The following is a 21,565-nucleotide window of genomic DNA, read 5'->3' as shown; positions in this document are numbered from 1 at the left end:
TTTGTGTGGATATACGTCTTCAACTCTCTTGGGTAAATACCTAGGAGTGGAATTGCTGGGGCATATGGTTATTCGTTTTAAGGAACTACAAAACTGTTTTCCAACAGCAGCTACACCATTTACATTCCCAGCAGCAATGTATAAATGGGTTTCAATTTATCCACATCCCCATCAATACTTGGTTATCCTCCTCCTACCTTCTTCCTTTTTCTTTTTCCTTCCTTCTCTTTTTTTCCTTTCTTTTTTAAAATTGTAGCCATCTTAGTGGGGTGAAGTGTTAGCTAATTGTGGTATGGTTCACATTTCCCTAATGATGTTAAATATCTTTTCATGTACTTATTGACTATTGGTATATTTTCTTTAGAGAAAGGTCTACTCAGATCTTTTGCCCATTTTTTAATTGGGTTGTTTGTATGTTTGTTGTTGAGTTCTTTACATATTCTGGATACTAGGTCCTTAACTATGATTCCCATATATTTTCACCCATTCAGTGGGTTGTCTTTCACTTCACTGATCATGTCCTTTGATGCAAAAGTTTTTAATTTTTTTTAAAGAACTGAATACATTGTTTTTTTTTTAAATTTTTTATTTACTTATGATAGTCACAGAGAGAGAGAGAGAGGCAGAGACACAGGCAGAGGGAGAAGCAGGCTCCATGCACCGGGAGCCCGACGTGGGATTCGATCCCGGGTCTCCAGGATCACGCCCTGGGCCAAAGGCAGGCGCCAAACCGCTGCGCCACCCAGGGATCCCCCTGAATACATTGTTTTATTATTTTTAAAGATTTTATTTATTCATGAGAGACGAGAGAGAGAGAGAGATAGAGATAGAGAGAGAGAGAGAGAGAGAGAGAGAGAGAGAGAGAGACATAAACCAGAGGGAGAACCAGGCTCTCTGCAGGAGCCCAGTGTGGGACTCAATCCCGAATTCTGGGACCATGCCCTGAGCCAAAGGCAGCTGCTCAAGTGCTGAGCCACCCAGGTGTCCCAAAAGTTTTTAATTTTGATGAAATTCAAGTTTTTCTTTTGCTGCTTCTGATTTTGGTGTTAGGTTTAAGAAACTGATACTTAATCCATGATTGTGAAGATTGACACCTATGTTTCCTTCGAAAAGTTTTATAGTTTCAGCTTTACATTTGGGTCTGATTGATTTTGAATTAATTTTTATATATGGTATAATGGTTCAATTCATTCTTTTGCATGCGGGTATCTAGTTGTCCCTTCATCATTTGTTGAAAAGCCCATTTTTCTTCTATATAATGATTTTTGGCATCCTTGTTGAAAATCTGTTGCTTTTCCATATATAGCACTATTTCTGGACTCTCAATTCTATTCCATTGATCTGTATTTTTACTCTTACTCTAGTATCACATGTTTTGATTGCTGTAGTTTTGTAGTAAGGTTTGAAATTGGAAAGTATGAATCCTTTTGCTTTGTTCTTCTTTTTCAAGGTTGTTTGGCTATTTGGGGTCCCTTGAAATTCCATATGAATAAAACTGCGACTTAGCAATCCTCAGTATTTTCAGTAAAGAAGGAAGTTCATCTCAGAAGTATGGCAGGATAGAAAAAAAAAAAGAAGTATGGCAGGATAGAAGCCATAAGGACCTTAAGGTGTCATGGGACATTGTTTGCCACTCAATACATAGGCAGACATACAGACACATACACACTTACATTACATTCATGGTAAAAAATCAGTAAATCAGTAACTGATGAGACCACTTCTTCCTGCTTAGTTTATATTAAGACTCAGATTCTTCTCCTTACAGTATTCCATAGAATCAGTATTATTGTAATAACTTTGTACGGGGACAGATGGTGATTACACTTCTCGTGGGGAGAGCTGAGTAATGTACAGAATTGCTGAATCACTAAGCTGTAGCCCTGAAACTAATGTACCATTGTAAGTCGGTTATACTTGAATAAGTACTAAAAAATAAAAATAAATAAAAAATACAGTATTCCAATTTTCAAAGAATATGCATTTATTAGTTGTATAAAAACCCAAAAAAGTAGATATTCTGTCGGACTTTTGTCAAAAACCCCAACACAGAGATCACAGGAACCCCCTTTTTAAGTCATTTAACTGGACATTCAGTAACTACTCACTGAGCATATTATGGAAAGGCAGTATCTGATATTGAGACACAAGAAGAATTTAAAAATTTCATTCATAAGAATAGAGTGAGAAGAGGAAAATAAAAAATCCTATGAAGGGAAAGAGACAATTCTCTGAAAAAGGGAAGCATGTTGTTTGTTGAAAGCCTCCATGGATGTTTCTTGAGAGCAAAATGGTTACTCTTCACGTTGGGTATCACAAAGGCTATAGCCATGCTTCGGAATCTTAACCATTCCCACCCGAAACAACTGATTTCCTTTCCTGGTCCTATCAGACTGTTCATGATGTCCTCCTTATGACAGGTGCAGCTCCACTCTCCAGGCTATGTTCTGGCACCCTGGTCTTCACCTCCTCAGGTAGGAGGGTCGAGAATGCTCCAGCAGCTGGGGCTGCAGCTAGACCTGCTCCTTTCCAGTATGTTAGGTAGATCCACCAGCAGGTCACCCCTAGTTGGCTTAGAGCATCCCATACACACAGACCTACTACTGAGAGTTGAACCACCAAACTGGTGGGAAGTCTTCTATCTGGGTAACACCATCTAACCCAAAATTCTTGACCCTGACAAGTGTTAGAAGCCCTATTTGCGCTGGGTGAGTGTGTTCCATGCTCTAAGAATGAACTTCTTTGACCTGGTGTTTGTCTCCGGTGCTTGGAAAGAGAGGGAAATCAGGCTGAAGCGGGGTAAACAGCCATCTCCCCACGAGCTCGAGGGGGCTAAACACTCCCTTTCCTGGGGGCCTCTCCGAATACTGGCTCTTCAATTCACCTGGCCCCTCCAACACCCGGAGAATATGTGGGCTTCACAGTAGAAAATCCTGCCTTTCCAAGAGCTCAACTAGCCTTGGGGCTGGACACCGAGAACCAAGGCTGACTGAAACGAACCGACTTCAGGGAGCGCGAGCTTAACCGCCCTGCGCCTCCTTCGTCCCCACTCCAGGCCCAGCTGCACAGATCCCTGTGGTCCTCCAGGCCCGGGGCTGCAGCACGCCCAGAGAACCCGCCCGGGTTGCAGCTCTCCGAGGACGTCGGAACTTAAGCCTCCCCGAGCCGGGGGCAGACGCGAATCCCATCTCCCCGACGCGAAGGAAGGAAAGACTCGTTAGTGCCTCCCCGCTCGGCTCTTCCGGCTGCGGCTCGCCAGGACTCCGCGCGTCCGCTCTAGGCGTTCCCGGAGCCAGTTCCGCATCTCTATGGTTGGCCCGAGGGCAGCCAGCGTCCCGTCGTGCCCCGCGGCCAGGCCCGGGCAGCCCTGCAACGCCCTCGCGTCGCGGAAACACCGCAGCAGCCAGGCTCGTGCCCAGGCTCCGCAGCGGGCGCGCACGAGGGAGGGCGGGACCCGAGCCTCGGGCGCGGAGCTCCCGCACTGCCCCCTTCCGGCCGCCCGCAGCCAGCCAGCCGGCCGTGCCCGCGCCTGGCGTCCGACACAGAGCCCGACCCCGGGACAGAGAGGCGGCATGGAAGCCGAGGACCTGCAGGAGGACCTGACTTGCTCCATCTGCCTGGACTATTTCGAGGAGCCGGTGTCCATCGAGTGCGGCCACAACTTCTGCCGCGGCTGCCTGCACCGCAGCTGGGCGCCGGGCGGTGGCTCGTTCCCCTGCCCCGAGTGCCGCCATCTGTCGCCGCCCGCCTCGCTGCGGCCCAACTGGGCCCTGGCCCGGCTGACGGAGAAGACGCGGCGCCGCCGCCAGGGCCCCGTGCCCCCCGGCCAGTGCGGCCGCCACCGGGAAGCGCTGCGGCTCTTCTGCGAGGAAGACCAGCGGCCCGTGTGCTTGGTGTGCAGGGAGTCCCAGGAGCACCAGGCGCACACCATGGCGCCCATCGACGAGGCCTTCAGCAGCTACCGGGTGAGCCGGCCGTGGCGGGGCTGCGGTAGTCTCGGGAACGCTTACGTTGACCTCGAGACCCGCCAGGTGGCCGCTATTCCCACTGAATAAGGACGACCCCCTCCCGCCCCCGGGTGCAAATTTAAAGCGATTGACGGATCGCAGAGCTGGGCTTAAAACTGGGATGGGGAGGGTCTGCGGAGAATCTTCAAGGTACTGGCTCCTGGGAGCTCCAGTTGAAGACAGTCATACCGGGAGGGTGTAGATCAGTGTCGCCCTATAGAACCAGGATGCGAGCCACGTTTATAATAAAACTTTCCTAGTGGTAAAAAGAAATGGGTGGTGCTAATTTTAATAATATATTTTATTGAACCCAATTATCCAGACTGTTATTCAACAGTAGTCGCTATGGAAAATTATCAGTAAGATATTTTACTTTTGTTTTTCATAATAGGCCTTTGCAGTCTGTGTTTATGTTGACTGTCCACATTTTGGGTGCTCACCTGGCTAATGGGTATTGTATTGGACAGTACAGATGTATAGTTACAGGTGTAACAGACAACTGATGTTTTGGGAAAAGCCAGGCTTGGAATGATGAGGCAGGGGTATGTTACGATCTTTCTTTCATCATTTGGGAAAAATCACTTAAATGTTTGAATTTGAGGATTATGTGTCCTGCCAATTTTATGGGTTAAGGAGTTTCAGTTGAATAAATCAGTTTATCTTAATTCTGCTCCAGCCACACTGCCTTCTTGCTTTTGTTTCAAGCCTGTTCTCTTTCTCTTACCTCCTCCACCTTCCGTCCTTTACATCTTTTTAGCTTTTAGCTTGAAGACTTTCCTTGATCATCCTTTCCAGAGTAGTCCTATATCCTTCTATGCTGTAACTCCAGTGGTCTCCCAACAGATTTGGTATCTAGTAAGTACTGGTTGAATACGTGGGTTGAATGATACAAGTGTTTTGTAAACTATAAAATGCTGTACGGTTTTATCAATTGATTACAAACAGGAGATACGCCAAGTGGCACTACAAAGTATACATCCATTCCTTCACCCAGTAACATTTATTTATGCTTACTATATGCCAGGTGTTCTAGGATCTGGACATAAACGGATAAGAAAGACATAGGCCTTGTCTTGTAGGGGACAGCAGCGTGTAGACCAAAAATTTCAGTGTGTGAATGAGTTACCCCAGTTTGTATCAAGTAGATCAAAGGTCTGAGGTTGATCAGGGAAGAGTGAGAAATGGTTTCACCAAGTTGAACAGAAACTCACTCTTGGAGGGTGAGTACATTACATAGGGGAGAGGATATTCAGGCGAAGGGAACAGCATATTCAACAGTGTGGTGGCTTGGAATGGCTTGTGATGAATCTAAGAGGCCTGGAAGTTGCTCAGTACTTCTGGAGAGTAGAGGGAGGGAGGACGCCTGGAATTTGGGTTGAAGAACTGCTTGGTGTTGCTCTCCTGCCACTTCGTGGCAGTTTCTGTTATTGCGGGGAACGAGTTTTCTAATCCTGGAATTCTTATTTTTATTTGGGGGAGTGGGGGAGGCTGTTCATATTCCAGCTGTGGCAGGATTCAGTCTTGGAATAGAACCAATGATACAGGATAATTCGTGCATGCTGGAATTGTTAAGGGTTTTTTTTTTTTTTTTTAAAAACTGAAAAATGCTATTTAAAAGATTATTTTTTTCATTATTAAACAAAAATGAAAACTTAAAAAATTCTTGGTCATATTCAGAACAACTAATCTGATTACAGACCTCCCATGTACATCAAATTTGATAGTAATCACAAAGTAGCAGTTACATAATTGATAAATGAATACAATTGTTTGAAATAGCTTCCTAAGTAGCAGGTTATATGCCTATTTAAGTTAACAATTAGGGATGATAAATAGATTACATAAGGTTAGAAAGTGTTGTATTAGAAAGAAAATAGCACAGGTGATTTTGTGATGTATAACAGAACTATATAAATCCCTTTACAACCTAATCTCATCCCCCTCAACATTTTAATATGCAAGTTCCAAGCAAATGTGAAAGTTGGAGGAATTTTATAGTAACACAAGTATACCCGCATCTACATTCTGCCACTAGCATTTTACTCCATTTATCACCTGTCCATCTGTCTTTTCTCTGCATCCATCAATTAATTCCTGTTTCCTTTTGAGGCATTTAAAATTAATTGCAGACTTCCTCCTGTACTTTAGCATGCATACTGTCTACCACACTTAATGTTTGTTTGTGGTGTTTTTTGAAGTAACAATACAATTAAATATGCACATCTTTAGTATATGTTTGCTGAGCTTTGACAAATGCACACACCTGGGCACCTTAAATCCTCAAGATAAAGAATGATACCAGGGTGCCTGACTGGCTCAGTTAGTGTAAGATGTGACTCTTGATCTTGGGGTTGTAAGCTTGAGCCCCACATTGGAAATTACTTAAAAATAAAATCTTATATACATAGGGCAGCCCCAGTGGCGCAGCAATTTAGCGCTGCCTGCAGTCCAGGGTGTGATCCTGGAGACCCAGGATCCAGTTCCACATCAGGCTCCCTGTATGGAGCCTGTCTCTTCTGCCTGTGTCTCTGCCTTTCTCTCTCTCTCTCTCTCTCTCTCTCTCTCTCTCTCTCTCTGTGTGTCTCTCATGAATAAAATAAATAAATAAACAAACAAACAAATAAAAGAAAGAAATAAATCATATATATATATATATATATATATATATATATATATATATATAAAAGACCATTATCATCACACCAGAAAGCTCCTCCACCCTCTTTCCCAGTTAATCTCTGCTCTCTCCCCCCCCACGCAACCACAGTTCTAATTTTTTCCACTGAAGATTAGTTTAGCCTGTTGTTCTGGAACTTCATATAAATGGAATCGTATTGTCTGTACTCCTCTATATAGGTTCCTTTTGCTCAGCATTAGTTTGATATTCGCCCATTTTGTGTGATCAGTAGCCTGTAACTTTTTGCTACTGAGTCATATTCTGTTATATGAACATAGCACAGTTGGTTTATCTTTCAATCACTGCATACCTGGGCTGTTCCCAGTTTTTGGTTCTTATGAATGAAGCTGATATATTCTCATACAGGTCTTTTTGTGGACACACACGAAGGGGAGAGGAGCAGAGAGAGAGGGAGAAGCAGACTCCCCATTGAGCAGGGAGCCCCATGCAGGACTCGATCCCAGCACTCCAGGATCATGACCTGAGCCAAAGGCAGGCACTTCACTGACTGAGCCACCCAGGCGCCCCTTAGATCTCTTTCTTGACCCTTAACTGCTAACTGTCCCGATTCGGATGTCCTCCACACAGCTCAAACTCAGTTTATTCAAGTTGAATATAATTTTTCACCTTCTATTTACATACCACTCATTTCCCCGTATTACCTAATTTGGTAAATAGCCCACAGTCCTAGGGGTCAAGCCGGAACCCAGGGGCTGAATCTGGACTCCTTTCTCCTGCAGCCCTTTGGTAGCCAGTTCCTGCTGGTTTTCCTCCCGTGTGTGCACGCCTTGAACCTGCCTGCTTCTGTCTTCCGGGTGCCGCCCCTCCATAGCCCATTTGGTTAATTCCTTTTATTTTTTAAAGCTCCCTCAGGTTTTTAAATTACAAAATGGTATATGCCTTTTGTAGAAAATCAAACAAGACAAATTTATAAAAATTTTAGTCCTCCTTGGACTAAATTTTGCCCAATTTCCAAGCCATTTCTATTCCCCAGAAATAACCAGGGTTAATAATAATTAGATATATATTTTTCCACATTTCTATTTAAATACAAACACACACACACATAGGGGCACTTGAGTGGCTCAATCATTGGTTGAGCGTCTGGCTCTTGATTTCTTTTCTTTTTTTTAATTTTTTTTTAATTTTTATTTATTTATGATAGTCACACAGAATGAGAGAGAGAGAGAGGCAGAGACATAGGCAGAGGGAGAAGCAGGCTCCATGCACCGGGAGCCCAACGTGGGATTCGATCCCGGGTCTCCAGGATTGCGCCCTGGGCCAAAGACAGGCGCTAAACTGCTGCGCCACCCAGGGATCCCTGGCTCTTGATTTCATTTCAAGTCATGGTCTCCTGATAGTGGGATTGAGCCGGGTGGAGGGATCCATGCTCAGTAGGGCATCTGCATGCTCTTCTTTCCCTCTGCTTCTTTCCCTGCTCACACATGCCCCCTCTCTCTCAAATAAATAAATCTTAAAAAAATAAATACAGAATTATATGATACTATTGTCTTGCAGCTTAGTTTTTTTGTTTTGTTTTGTTTTTTTTTAACATAAGATAGCATAGCATCAGCCTTAATGGGATGAGCACTGGGTGTTATATCTTGGCAGGTCGAACTCCAATAAAAAATATACAAAAAAAAAAAAAAAGATAGCATGTCAGTATATAGAGAGCTGCCTGAGAGTGGTATAGAGTATCAATATGCCATAATTTATTTCATAATTCCCCATTGATGGATAATGAATAATGCTGCAATGCATGTTCCTATACATACTGATTATTTTTACCAGTGTTTCATTGGACAGATTATTGGAAGTAGGATTATGCACATTTTAAATGATTCTAAATCCTGCTGGTTGCCCTTCAAAAAGATGGCAACTTTTTACAAAAATCTCCTACTATTATAGTGTCAGAGGCCTCCCTTGCCAATATTAGACATTTATTAATCCTCTAATAGTTTTCATTTTTTGCCAGCTTAGTAGGCAGACTCTATATAGTGTTAGGAAGATTTCAGATCAGAATACTTTTTATGCCTAAGTCTGTAACTGTCTTCCACATTTTCTCAATTTCATTTCCTGTTTGTATTAGGTGAGTTTTAGCTCTTGAACAATCAGGATGCTGGGGGAGATGATTTCTCTGATATGTGTTTCTGCCGGCAGGACAAGCTTTGTAAGACTCAGTGTAGTCTGAAGGACAAGATAAAGAAAGCCATGCATTTACAGGACATGGAAGTGAAGAATGCTGCCGAGTGGAAGGTAATAGCAGAAGCTGTTGGGCATTTCTTGCCCCTGGGGCCCTTTGGTATTGTTGGGAAGAGTTGTGAGTCTCCCTGAAGATAAAGTGATAGAACAGAAAGTGTCTGTCTCTGCTGACCTGTGGCTTTGGGCGATGGGAGTTTCACATACTTCATCCCCATGTCTCTAAGGAAATGTTTTCTCCTTCCCACTTTTTCCTAAGTATACTCCCTAGGTTGTAGTTGGTTTGGGTCCATGGCACTGTGGAAAGGAAATTGGCTTTGCTTTCAGAGATACTAGTCTAGTTGGGAGGCACGAGGTGCATGCATACATGCCCACCCAAAGTTTTAACGAAACTAAATTGTAGGTGTTCTGGAGGCTAAACCAACGAAGAGATGCAAAAGTGTATTTTAGTTTACAAAGTATACAAATAAGGCATTGCCACCAGCAGTAGAGACTCAAAGGTTACAAAGAATGAACTAATACTATATAGGCCAGTCCAAAGATGCCAAGTAGGGTATAAATAGATTAGCAGAAACTTGCAGAGGGCGGGCAGGAGCTTTCTGGAGGAGTGATTAGGATGCAAGCGCCAGGGATGGTTGGGGAGTCGCATGCATGGAACTGAGGAGCAGGCCAGACAGAACAAGGACTGAATGAATCTCATGTGGCTCTAGGAGAAGGTGAAGAGTCAGCGAATGAGACTCAGCGTGGAGTTTGCAAAACTGCACCTCTTCCTGACTGAAGAAGAACAACTATTTCTTCAGAGACTAAGTGAGGAAGAAGCAGAGATGAATAAGAAACACGATGAGAACATGTTAAAGCTCCATCAGATAATTACTTCCTTGAAGCAGCTCATTTTAGAGATCAGAGAGAAGAGCCAGAGCTCCACCCTCGTGTTGCTTCAGGTGAGACGGGAGGGTTTGGTTAACACTGCTCGCCCAGCTGCCCTGGTCTTTAGAGCAGAATGTCTTTCCTGGTGAGTGGGTTTAATAGAAGTGTATTCTCACTGTTGATAATTGCATTACTACTGTCATTGTACAATTAAAGAGTTGAAGATTCACCTTGCAAAGGAAATTAACATGAAAGGTATGCTGAGCTCAGGTATTATGAGATGCCTACATTCACTTGGTCTAATAGTTTGCCTAGGATCTGAGGCACATCTAAGACTTTTCATTCATCTTATTTATACATTTATTTTTTATTTAAGATTTTAATTCTTTATTTGACAGAGAGAGCACAAGCAGAGGGAGCAGCAGGCAGGGAGAGAGAGAAGCAGACTCCTGGATGAGCAGGGAGCTCAACGTGGGGCTTGATCCCAGGATCCCGGGATCATGACCTGAGCCAAAGGCAGATGCTTAACTGACTGAGCCACCCAGGCACCCTTTTTGTGTACATTTATAATTCTTTGTTAAAAATAGTAAAGCATGGGATCCCTGGGTGGCGCAGCGGTTTGGCGTCTGCCTTTGGCCCAGGGCGCGATCCTGGAGACCCGGGATCGAATCCCACATCGGGCTCCCGGTGCATGGAGCCTGCTTCTCCCTCTGCTTATGTCTCTGCCTCTCTCTCTCTCACTGTGTGCCTATCATAAATAAATAAAATAAAATAAAAATTAAAAAAATAAATAAATAAAAAATAGTAAAGCAAAAAACCCTAAAATCACAAAGTAGATAACTGTGTCAACAGATTTTAAGATAAATTTTTCTTACTAATTTTTAATCATTACTATCATAGCTTGATAATATCTTTGCTCTTAGCTCCAGATTTTGATTGGTATATTCATTTATTATTTTGTTATTTATTTATTTGTTTGTTTATTTATTTATTTATTTATTTTTGGTATATTTAAATACTTTCTAATATCTGGCAACCTTTAAAAGGTTATAATTCTAATTCATTAGCACTCAGGGTGTCTGGCTGGCTCAGTCAGTAGCGACTCTTAAGGTTGGGAGTTCAAGCCCCACATTGGGTGTGGAGCCTACTTAAAAAAAAAAAAAGAAAGTAAAAAGTAATTCATTAACACTTAGATTTGGGACATTAAGCCAGTTTATTATCAATAGTCCTTTCTTGGAGTTAATCTTTACCTTTATATCCTCAGCAGGTCAAGTGTCCTTATAACTATTTCAGTTTTCAGATAGGATTCAACATTTGTGACCATCTTCTTTTTTTACTGCTGAGATAATTCACCTTTGGTCTTAGATCCCTCAGAACCTCTCCTTTCTCCATATGATGTCTCTGAAGAGGAAAGAACTATTGAAGGACCCTTCAGTCTATGATTACTTTTTTTTTCTCTCTCATTAGGAGACAATGTTCTACCTTTAAGAAAGAGAGACACATGGACCCACTCACCAGTTATTTTCAGCAAGAAATCACTAGCAGGGTGTTATATGTCATCTAAGTGTAAAGATTTCCAGGAATTGTCTAGAACTTTTGTAACTTGCTTGAGCTGTGAAGTTCCAGTTACATATCCAAACGTAGGATAACACATGTAAACATTTTTTTTTTCAATATAGGTTTAATATCTACTCAGAATCTGAAACCTCATAGGTACACATGAACGAGCAGAATGCTTACCAAAAATATATCAACCGATATAAGGGCAAGGTAGGGAAATGATTAAAGAAGATAGAACTAGATGATAGAGTCTCAGGGCCTAAAAGAACTTATTTTACCGATTCTTTCACCCATCTATGTATTTATTCCTTTATTCCTTAATTTTTAGCCCATTAGTTAATTCCATTCTTAGAACTGTAGTCACAAAACAAAACAAAACAAACAAACAAACAAACTATAGGAACATCATAAAAACTATACTGTTGTACCTAATTTTTGTCTTTTTATTTGAATGTTTTCTTGCATAACACACAGTATTGCTTTGGTTTACGTATTTTTAATTTATGCAACAATTTAATCTTGTTGCATTGGATCTCTTGTTTTTTTCCTTGGACACTATGTTTCTAAGATCCATTCCTGTTGTCATATATACATTGGGTTTACATGTCCATCTACCACACTTTGCCAGTTCCTTCTTCCAGTGATAGAAATCCAAGTTGCCCTAACACTATTACCACTATAAGTAATGCTGCAGTTTAATCATCAATACCTGAAATTCTTGTTTTTATTATTATTTTATTAGTTCTTGGGTTTGCTCCATAGCTCTAGCTCTTTCTCAGCCTCTGAAGCTGGCCTGCTTAGCTTATCTACATTGACCCTTTCATTTGCTGGTAAATGTTTTTAAGCTATATTTTTACCTTTAAGTATTGTTTGTGTCCACAGATTCAGACAGCCTTGATTTTATTGTCATAATACAATAAACATGTTTAAAAACATTTTAAGTATAATATCTGTAGATAAAAATGTATAAATCATAAACTTGACAGATTATCACCAAGGGATCCATCCATGAAACCACCAGCCTAGTCAAGTAATAGAACACGAGTAGCCTGCCAGATGCCCTGCCCTCCACCCCTATGCTTCTCTGTGAGGGTGCTCTTCCTCCAGACTTCTCACATGGTTTCATTTTGCCTGTTTTTGAATAAGAGTTTCAGTATGTGCTGCTTTTGCTTACCATTATGTTGTGAAATTAACCCATGTCACTGTAGATGGCAATTTGTTTCCTCACTGTGTAGTATTTCCCAACCAGGAGTGATTTTGCTCCTTCGGGGCAGTGCTGGAGACATTTTTGGTTGTCACAACTTGGGGGGTGGGGGGGGGGGACTCCTACCAACATCTGGTATGAAGAGGCCATGGATGCTCCTAAGTATCCTATAATGCACAGAACATGCCTCCCATCCAGCTCCCAGCAAAGATTTATCCAGCCTAAAATGTTAATAGTGCCAAGGTTGAAAAACCCTGCTGTATAGTATTCCATTGTATTAATATACCAAAATCTACTATTCATTTTACTGTTAGCAAAATTTGGGTTGTTTCTAAAAGTTTTTACTGTTAATTAAAAAAGCAAGATATGAACATGACTTTTTGATGCACGTATGTCCACATTTCTACCAGTTGTGTATCTTTGAAAGCAATTCCTAGTCACAGGGCATATATGTTGGTTCAGCTTTGCTATAACAAACTATTTTCCAAAGTGGTTGCACCAGTTTACACTGTGACTTGCAATATGTGAGAGATCCAGTTGCTCTCTATACTAGGCAGTACTTAAAATCGTCAGTTCTTTAATTTTGGCCATCCTGGATGGTGTGTAATGTTATCTCAGGTCCTCAGTCAGCACCCTTTCTCTCCCCCAGAAAAGGTAGATGCATTTCCCTAATGCCTAATGAGGTTGAGTGTTTTTTCATGTGGCAATTAACCATTCTCATACTTTTTTTTTAAAGCTTTCTTGAGGTATAATGTATATACCTTGTAATTCATCCACTTTAAGTGTACTTTTTATAATTAAATAAGTGACTTTTTACAACTTTACCAAGTTGTGGAAACCTTACCAAAGTCCAGTTGTAGAGTATTTCAAACACCCCAATAAGATCACTCTGTGCTTGTTTATTTTTTATTTTTAAAAGATTTTTATTTATTTATTTATTTGAGAGAGGGAGAGAGAAACAGAGGGAGAGGGAGCAGGGAGCCCTGCTGAACAGGGAGCCTATGTGAAGCTCTATCCCAGGAGACCAGGATCATGACCTGAGCAGAAGGCAGATGCTTAACTGATTGAGCCACCCATGCAGCCTACTTTGTGCTTGTTTATAGTTAATCTCTGTTCCTACTTCCAATCTCAGACAACCTACTTTATGACTCCATAGAGTACCCTTTTCTAAATATATAAACAGAGTCCTACAGTGTGTAGTTTTTTTGTCTATGGAATCTTTTATTTATAATGTCTTTGAGGATCATTCATGTTGTAGCATTTATTAGTATTATATTTGTATTCCTTTTTTTATTCCTGAATAGTATTTTATTATAGTATATACCACATTTTGTTGATTGTTCACCAATTGATGGACATTGGGTTGTTTCCACTTTTGGCTATTATGAATGATACTACTGTGAACATTCACCTGCCATTCTTCGTGTGGACATATGCATTTATTTCTCTTGGGTAGATGGTAGGAGCAGAATTGCTGGATTGTATCATGTATTTATATTTAATTTGTTACACTGCCAAACTGTTTTCCAATGTGGCTGTACCATTTTGTATTCCCACGACATCCTCACCAACACTTGTAACTGTCTGTGGTTGAAAGAGAATATGGAGAAGTAGGCAAAAAGCCAGGAGAGAGTTAGCATCATGATGCCAAAGGAAAAAGAATAGAGTTTCAAGGAAGGGATTGGTTAATAATGTCGAAACAGTGCAGAGGGGTCATGTGAGAAAAAAGACACCATGTGTTCAATGCATTCGTTTTGGCAGCATGAGGTTATATGTGACATTAACAAAAGTGACTGACAGAAAAGTGTCCACTCACAGAGTTGAGTACCAGATCTCAAGAGGAGGGGATGTAACTTAATTATATTTTTATTCTCTTCACAGAATCCAAAAGATGTGTTGAACAGGTATGAGCTGCTGCTTTCTCATGGTGGCCTGAGTCAGGGGAGAAATAGGCCTGGGCTCCATAGATTGGTGTGGGTACACCTTGAGAGTCTGGGTGGAGGAGTTCTACCACTAACTTTCACAAGGGGCGGGTGGGAGAGCAGTGATCTGAGCTTTGGGCTTGGAACCTTCAGTGGGAGTTGGGGCCTTGGCTGCCCGAGTTTTCTCTGAAGAAGAGCAGGCTTCTGTGCCTTCCTTAGGAGTGAGAACCAGGATGTGAACTATTCCCCTGAAATTCTAAAGATGAAGACTGTGTGCCAGATACCAATGATGAAGGAAATGCTGAAGCAATTCCAAGGTAAGCATGGTTGGAGCTCCCAGAAATCTTTAAAATAAGAGAATAAGCAATGAGAAAAATCTAGAAAAGAGAGGAAACAGAACATGCAGCCAGCAAGAGGGTCAGGAGGAATGGTGGTAACTAGAATACATGGGTATATGCTTCATTCAAGAAGCATTCACTTAACATGTTACCCTGTGTTGTAAGGTGTTTGCGATACAAAAAGGAAAAGACTGATTCTAAGAATTTAAGCAAACTAGAAAGACAGACTCCTATCACTTACTGTACCATTGTGGGATCTACTGTTTATCATGGTATAAATAAAATATGGAAGTCAGAGAAAGAACTCTGTTGCAGGGGAAGTGGGGAGTTTTCATACAGAGGTGACATTATTCTGAGATTTGAGGGATGAATAGGTGTTTGTCAAGTGGAAAATGGAGGTACATTCTTGTAAGTAGAGGGAGCAGCATGAGCTAAGGTATGGAGAAAGTGGAGGGGAGGGTATCCAATGTGACTAGGCCATAAGGTGCATTGTGGGGAAAGGCAGGAGCTTGTTGAGATGGTGAGTATAGGAAAGTCTGAAGATAAACTTATTGGATCTCCAGGGAAGTGCCAAGGCGTGTAGGTGTTGTAAAAGCTACACAGGCACATCCACATCCCTGATGAAGAACCATATGGTGGATGTCTACTTCCAGCTAAGATGACATATTGGGGACTGGATTTACTCTTTAGCCTGAAACTTAGCTAACTAAAAAAACAAAAATAAAACAGATACAGTATATGAAACAGCCATTTTCCCAAACCTGGATATCAAGCAGTACAGGACAAAGAAATGTGAAACAAATGAAATGAACTGTATGATTTTCTCCAGCCTTAAGAGAGCTTCCAGGCCATCACAGGGAGTGGTAGGGGAGGTGGAGCCAGGTTGAGGAATGGAACGGCTTCCAGGGAAAACAAAGCAGTGAGAGCTTGCAGAGGACTGGCGAGGAGAGAGCCATCCAGAGGGCGATGATCTACAGAGGTGCCCCCTGAATTTTCAGCAGAGTAATGACCACTGACCAGCAAATGCTTTTGAAGAACTATCTTAGACTGAGAAAGGACGTTTCCAAAAATGATTAGAAGGAATAGTTCCTGGTGCTCCCACAAGGCCTAAACAAAGCCTGTTCCTAGCAGCCACACTAGAAGACTCTTAATTCCTGGGAAACTAGAAGACTCTTAATTCCTGGGAAAGTCTTGCCTCCTTAGTGGTGAATAATTAACCCTACACTGGGCACTGCTTTGGACCCACCTTATAAATCATGAATACTAGATCCAAAAGGATCAAATTATTTCAAAGTAACTGCATCCCAGGACAAAGGTCAAGAAAATTTTTAAAAATGAGCACCTAACAATGTATATTTACAATGTCTGGCATCCAATCAAAGATTATTGGGCATGCAAAAAGGTAGGAAAGCATGACCCATAGTGAGAATAATTGAAACTGACCCAGGATTGACCCAAATGTTAGCATAAACACAGAAGGACTTTAATATAGTTATTATTGCTATCCTGTAAAGAAGTATTTGGAGACGTGGGAGATCTAAAAAATCCCAAGTCAAACCTCTGGAGATAAACTACAGTGATTGAGACAAATACACTGATTGGGATTAACAGGTGATGAGATGTTGCAGAAAAAATGGTTAGTGAATTTGAAGGTGCATCAGTGGAAACTACAAAATGAAACACACAGGAAAAAACCTTAAGCCATGAAAAGAGTGTTGGTGAGCTGGGGGATAATCTTATGCAGCCTTATGTGTGGTAAGTGGGATTCCTGAAGAGATGAGTGGGATGGGGATGAGACAGGAAAAATATCTGAAGAAATAGCTCCAAATTTTCCAAATTTGGTAAGTACCATAAGTCTATAGATCCAGTAAGTTCACAAGCCCTAAGCACAAGAAATATGAGGGAAACTATACCTAAACCAGTGTAAAGAGAACATTTTGATGCAAGAAGAGGAAAAAAAAAGAACATGATACTTAACAATGGAAAAAAAAGGATGATGTTCCATTTCTCTGAATTCACCAAATACTTAAGAAAGAAATCTCAAAAAAAAAAAAAAAGAAAAGAAAAGAAAAGAAAGAAATATCCATTCTACATGAGCTCTGAACAAAAAAAAACTGAAGAGGGAAGAATGCCCAATTCATTCTACCTGGCCTGCATTATCAGGATACCCAGATCAGATAAAGAGAAAAGGGCGATAGATAAGTGTCCCTCATGGACACAGAAGAATTCTGAAGATAATTTTAGCAATTTGAACCTATCCATATTTACAGATAATGCATCACAACCAAATGGGTTTTTTTTCTAGAAAAGCAAGATTGGTTTAACATTGGAAAAATCAGTGTAATTCACCACATTACCAAACTAAAAAAAAAAAAGGAAAACTATATGAACACCTCAGTAGATGTAGAAAAATCATTTATCAAAACATAACATCCATTCCTAATTAAAAAAAAAAAACTCTTGGGACACCTGGGTGGCTCAGTGATGGGAGCCTGCTTCTCCCTCTGCCTGTGTCTCTGCCTCTCTCGTGAATACATAAATAAAATCTTTTAAAAAATTCAATAAACTGGAGAGACATGGAGAGTCTGGGAGGAAAGAGCTTTGGGAGGCAGGGAGGCCAGGGAGGAAACTAGAGACACAGTTCAAGTGGAGGATGTTGAAACTGAATGAAGATGGTGGCACTGGGATGGAGAGGAGGCAAAGAACTTGAGTGGTATTTCAGAGGTGAAATTGATAGGTCTTGGTGATGAATAAGCCATCCAGGGTCAGAGGGAAAGAGGAGTCAGAGAACCTTAAGATTTCAAAGTGTAAGTGTTTAGGTGGAGGTAGTGCTCTTACAGCTCGGAGAATACAGAAGACAAGATATCTGCATGTAAGGGCTAGGAGTTCCAAGAGGATGGGAGGGGACTTAGGATAGTGAGTTGTGTTTTGAGTGATCTGTTATGTGCCTGTGGAGATGCCCAGCGAGCATTGAGGGGAAAACTTGTTAACAGTGCCACCTCCATGTCCCAGTGCAAAGCCCCATCCTATCAGCCATCTCGGTCTGGTCTGATTCAACAAGGCAGAAGTTGGTAACATTTCTCCCAATTTAATGCTGTTTGTGAAGACTTGGGGCCATGAAATAATGAGCTTCCTGTTTTTAGGTCTTAGTGGTTTAGAGCAGAAGGGAAATGAAGATTTTACTGTGCATAAGGCCACCTCGTGGCCTGCTAGGCCCAGCTGAGGGTGAGCTGAGAGGCAGTGGGGAGTCTCATCCTTGACGGTTCTTGTTAGGAGAAGTTCTGAACTGAAGCTGGAAGAGGGGCATTTCTGGAGGAGGGTTGGTGGTAAGCTATTGCATTATAAATCACTGCTCTCGTTTTCTCTGCAGTGGCTATCAGTCTAGCTGTGGATACAGCTCATCCCAAACTTGTCTTCTCCCAGGATGGGAGATACGTGAAGAATGGAGCATCAGCCAGTTCTTGGCCATTGCTTTCTTCAGCGTGGAGCTATGTTAGTGGATGGAGGAACCCTCAGAAGAACACAGAGTTTGTGGAAAGATTTCAGCACTTACCCTGTGTTTTGGGAAAAAACGTTTTCATTTCAGGGAGACATTACTGGGAAGTTGAGAACCGAGATAGCCTGGAGATTGCTGTGGGGGTGTGTCGGGAGGACGTCATGGGGCTTGCAGATGGTTCAAAAATGTCCCCCCATGTAGGAATCTGGGCTATTTGTTGGAGTTCTGCTGGCTTTTGGCCCCTAACAAGCTCTCCTGTAAGTCCTACCAAGCAAGAGCCTGCTCTTCACCGGGTGGGGGTTTTCCTAGATTCTGGGGCTGGGGACATTTCCTTCTACAGTGCTGTAGATGGCACGCATCTCCACACCTTCTCTTGCCCTCTGGTCTCCCGCCTCCGACCATTTTTTTGGTTGAGTCCATTAGCATCTTTAGTCATCCCAGCAGTGACTGGTGGGAAATGAGATGGTTCTCCTGCCCAAGAATCTCCTCCCGTACCCCAGCCCAGAGACATACATCCCTTGGCCCTTTGCTCTCACTTCCCACATACTGGTCTAGGGAGCACATCAGTACTGTCCATTCCATTCCATTTCATGTTTTGTTCACTCCTTGTGTGTGTGCTGTGCATAGACAGGGATGACAGACCCCACTGGTTGCCTTCCCAGCAGCCACTTGCTCCACTTCCCTCCTCCTCTTCTGGTTCTTCCTAATTGAACTGTTTGATGGGCACCTTCCCTGCGCTTCAGGAGAGCCAGTCCCACATGAGGCAATTCTGGCCAATGAGCTGGGATGAGAAATTTTCTAAGGTGCTTCTGGGGAAAGATTTTATAGCTTTAAAGAAGAGGTGTTTGAGGAGACACAGCCCCTTTTCTGATGTTAGCAGGTGTCTTGGAACTGCGGAGAGCACAGTAACAGTGGAAAGGAAGAAAACATGGTCATTGGCATCGCTGGACTATTGGAATTTCCTTAATCTGAAATTTCTTATTATAGGAGATGATTGCTCCCTTATTGTATAAGGCAGTCCAGGTTGCCTTTTGGTATAGGATTATTTCACTGTCCCTGAAATTTGACAAATTTGTAGACTCTGCTTTTGTTCAGTCATGTAATTCTTCTCTCCAGTAAGTACCGATACCCCTCACTTTTCTGGACCAGAAAGTTGAGATCTTCCCTTACTCTGCCTGCGTTTGCTGTTACTGTTCTTCGCCCACCCACATCTGTGCCCTCAAGTATTCATTATGGTATTCATCTGTCAGATTCTTACATTGGATATGCAAGGTTTTAATGTCACACCTAAAATGTTGGGAGACACTTGCGAAGTATTCACACTGTGGTGCTGGCCTCTTCGGTAATGCTCTCACACAATTCCTGGCGAAGCTCAGTGTGAGATGGAAATTAAAATCCTCTTTCTACAAGTAAGAAAACAGAACTTTGGAGGAACTCAGTACTGTTTAGCTGGCAGATGAGAGTGTTGGAATTAAACCCAGATTTGTCTGAAGTAAAAGCCTGTGCTCTTTTCTAGTCTGTGTTTATTTGTAAGTATTGAGCGCAGATTATAGGTCAGCATCACCTTTATTTCAGGTTTTTGTTTTGTTACATGTTTTTTTCCATGTATATGTACTTTCCTGCATTTTAGCTTTCTTCCCTGCATTATAAGCTCTCAGCAGATTGTAATAGATGCAGGGTAGTTATTTTTAAAACAATGATTATTTCTCTCTGGTTGGGTAAGTCATGTACTTATAAAATTTGGAACATACAAAAAATATAAAGAAGCTGAAAGTTACTGATAATCTCACCACTTCTAATATTTTAATATATTTCCTCCTAGACTTTCAGTAGACTTTCTGGCAGTGACTTAACAGGGTTTCTTACAAAACCTCCAACATCTTCCCTAATCTCTTCTCCCCTCCTATGTTCTTATCCATCCTGGCTTGTCTTCCTCTTCACCTGAGCAACCCCCTCATTTAATGATTTCTGTTGAGTTCTCCTTAACTTTCCAAGGTACTTGCTGTTAGGAGTTGAATTGTGTCCTCCAAAAAGATATGATGAAGTTCTATCTGTGAATATGACCTTATTTAGAAATTAAGATTAGGTCATTAGGGTGGGCCCTGATACAATATGACTGGGACTGTGATAATTAGAGGGCAGTCTGCGTTGTGCATGGAAATGCTGTGTGAAGACACGGAAGATGGAAGAAAACATGAACATATGGGAAGAGGGTAAAGAAAAAAAGGAGAGGGACACCTGGGTGGCTCAGTGGTTGAGTGCCTTTTGCTCAGGGTGTGATCCTGGGGTCCAGGGATTGAGCCCCGTATTGGGCTTCCTGCAGGGAGCCTGCTTCTCCCTCTGCCTATGTCTCTGCCTCTCTGTGTGTCTCTCATGAATAAATAAATAAAATCTTAAAAAGAAAAAAAAAAGGAGAGAGGGAACTAAGCCATAAGTGAATCTTGATAAGAACAAACTCAGGCTTGAGGTGGGCAGGGGATAGGCCTGGTAGGTGATGGGTATTAAAGAGGGCACTTGCTGTGATCAGGAAAAAAAAAATTATTGTTTCTTTCCAACCTTGGTCCAGCAGAATGGCTCCCTCAAAGAAGGGTAGTGAGAAGAAGGGCTGTTCTGCCAAAGAGGTAGTGGCAAGAGAATATACCATCAACATTTACAAGCATCCATGGGATGGGTTTCAAGAAGCATGTTCCTTGAGCACTCAAGGAAATCTGGGAATTTGCTATGAAGGAGATGGGAACTCAAGTGCACATTGACACTAGGCTCAACAAAGCTGATTGGCCCAAAGGAATAAGGAATGTTCCATACCATATCTGTGTGTGGTTGTCCAAAAGACATTGGATGAAGATTCACCAAACGAACTCCATATATTTTAACCTATGTATTTGTCACAACTTTCAAAAATCTGCAATTAATGTGGGTAAGAACTAGCCACTGATTGTCAAATAAAGGTATAAAATTGCAAAGAAAAAAAAAGTTTCTGTTTGATATAGCTGGACAAAAATATATTGTTTTGCTAGTTTTTTTATTAGTTTCATTTTTCCTGTTTTCTGCCGCCTCATTTCATTATGTTTTAAAAAATAAAATTCATTTTATTTCCTCTACTTATATATACTTCTTTTAAAAACATTTTTAGTCATTGCCATAGAGTTTGCATTGTACATTTTGAAAAATCTGTATCTACCCTCAAGGAACATGTCATATAATGCATGGTGAAAGACTATAATAGTAGACCTTGTTTTCCAGGCAATAAATGCCCAATACATTGTTACCTTTAATGCTTTAAACACTTGCTTTA

General features: G+C 41.7%; 1 protein-coding gene across 1 annotated transcript; it reads left to right on the top strand.

Moving 5' to 3' along the window:
* Nucleotides 1–3,368: 3,368 nt before the first annotated feature.
* Nucleotides 3,369–20,684, top strand: TRIM4 (tripartite motif containing 4). The gene is made up of 6 exons (XM_055339923.1): nt 3,369–3,965; nt 8,845–8,940; nt 9,594–9,824; nt 14,396–14,418; nt 14,656–14,753; nt 18,145–20,684. Exons 1-6 carry the CDS (start codon nt 3,573–3,575, stop codon nt 18,729–18,731), a joined length of 1,428 nt encoding a protein of 475 aa, XP_055195898.1. The 5' UTR covers nt 3,369–3,572; the 3' UTR covers nt 18,732–20,684.
* Nucleotides 20,685–21,565: the final 881 nt, after the last annotated feature.

Source organism: Nyctereutes procyonoides, unplaced genomic scaffold (assembly GCF_905146905.1).
Source record: "Nyctereutes procyonoides isolate TBG_1078 unplaced genomic scaffold, NYPRO_anot_genome, whole genome shotgun sequence".
Classification (NCBI taxonomy): domain Eukaryota; kingdom Metazoa; phylum Chordata; class Mammalia; order Carnivora; family Canidae; genus Nyctereutes; species Nyctereutes procyonoides.
This window is presented reverse-complemented; position numbering and strand designations above follow the sequence as displayed.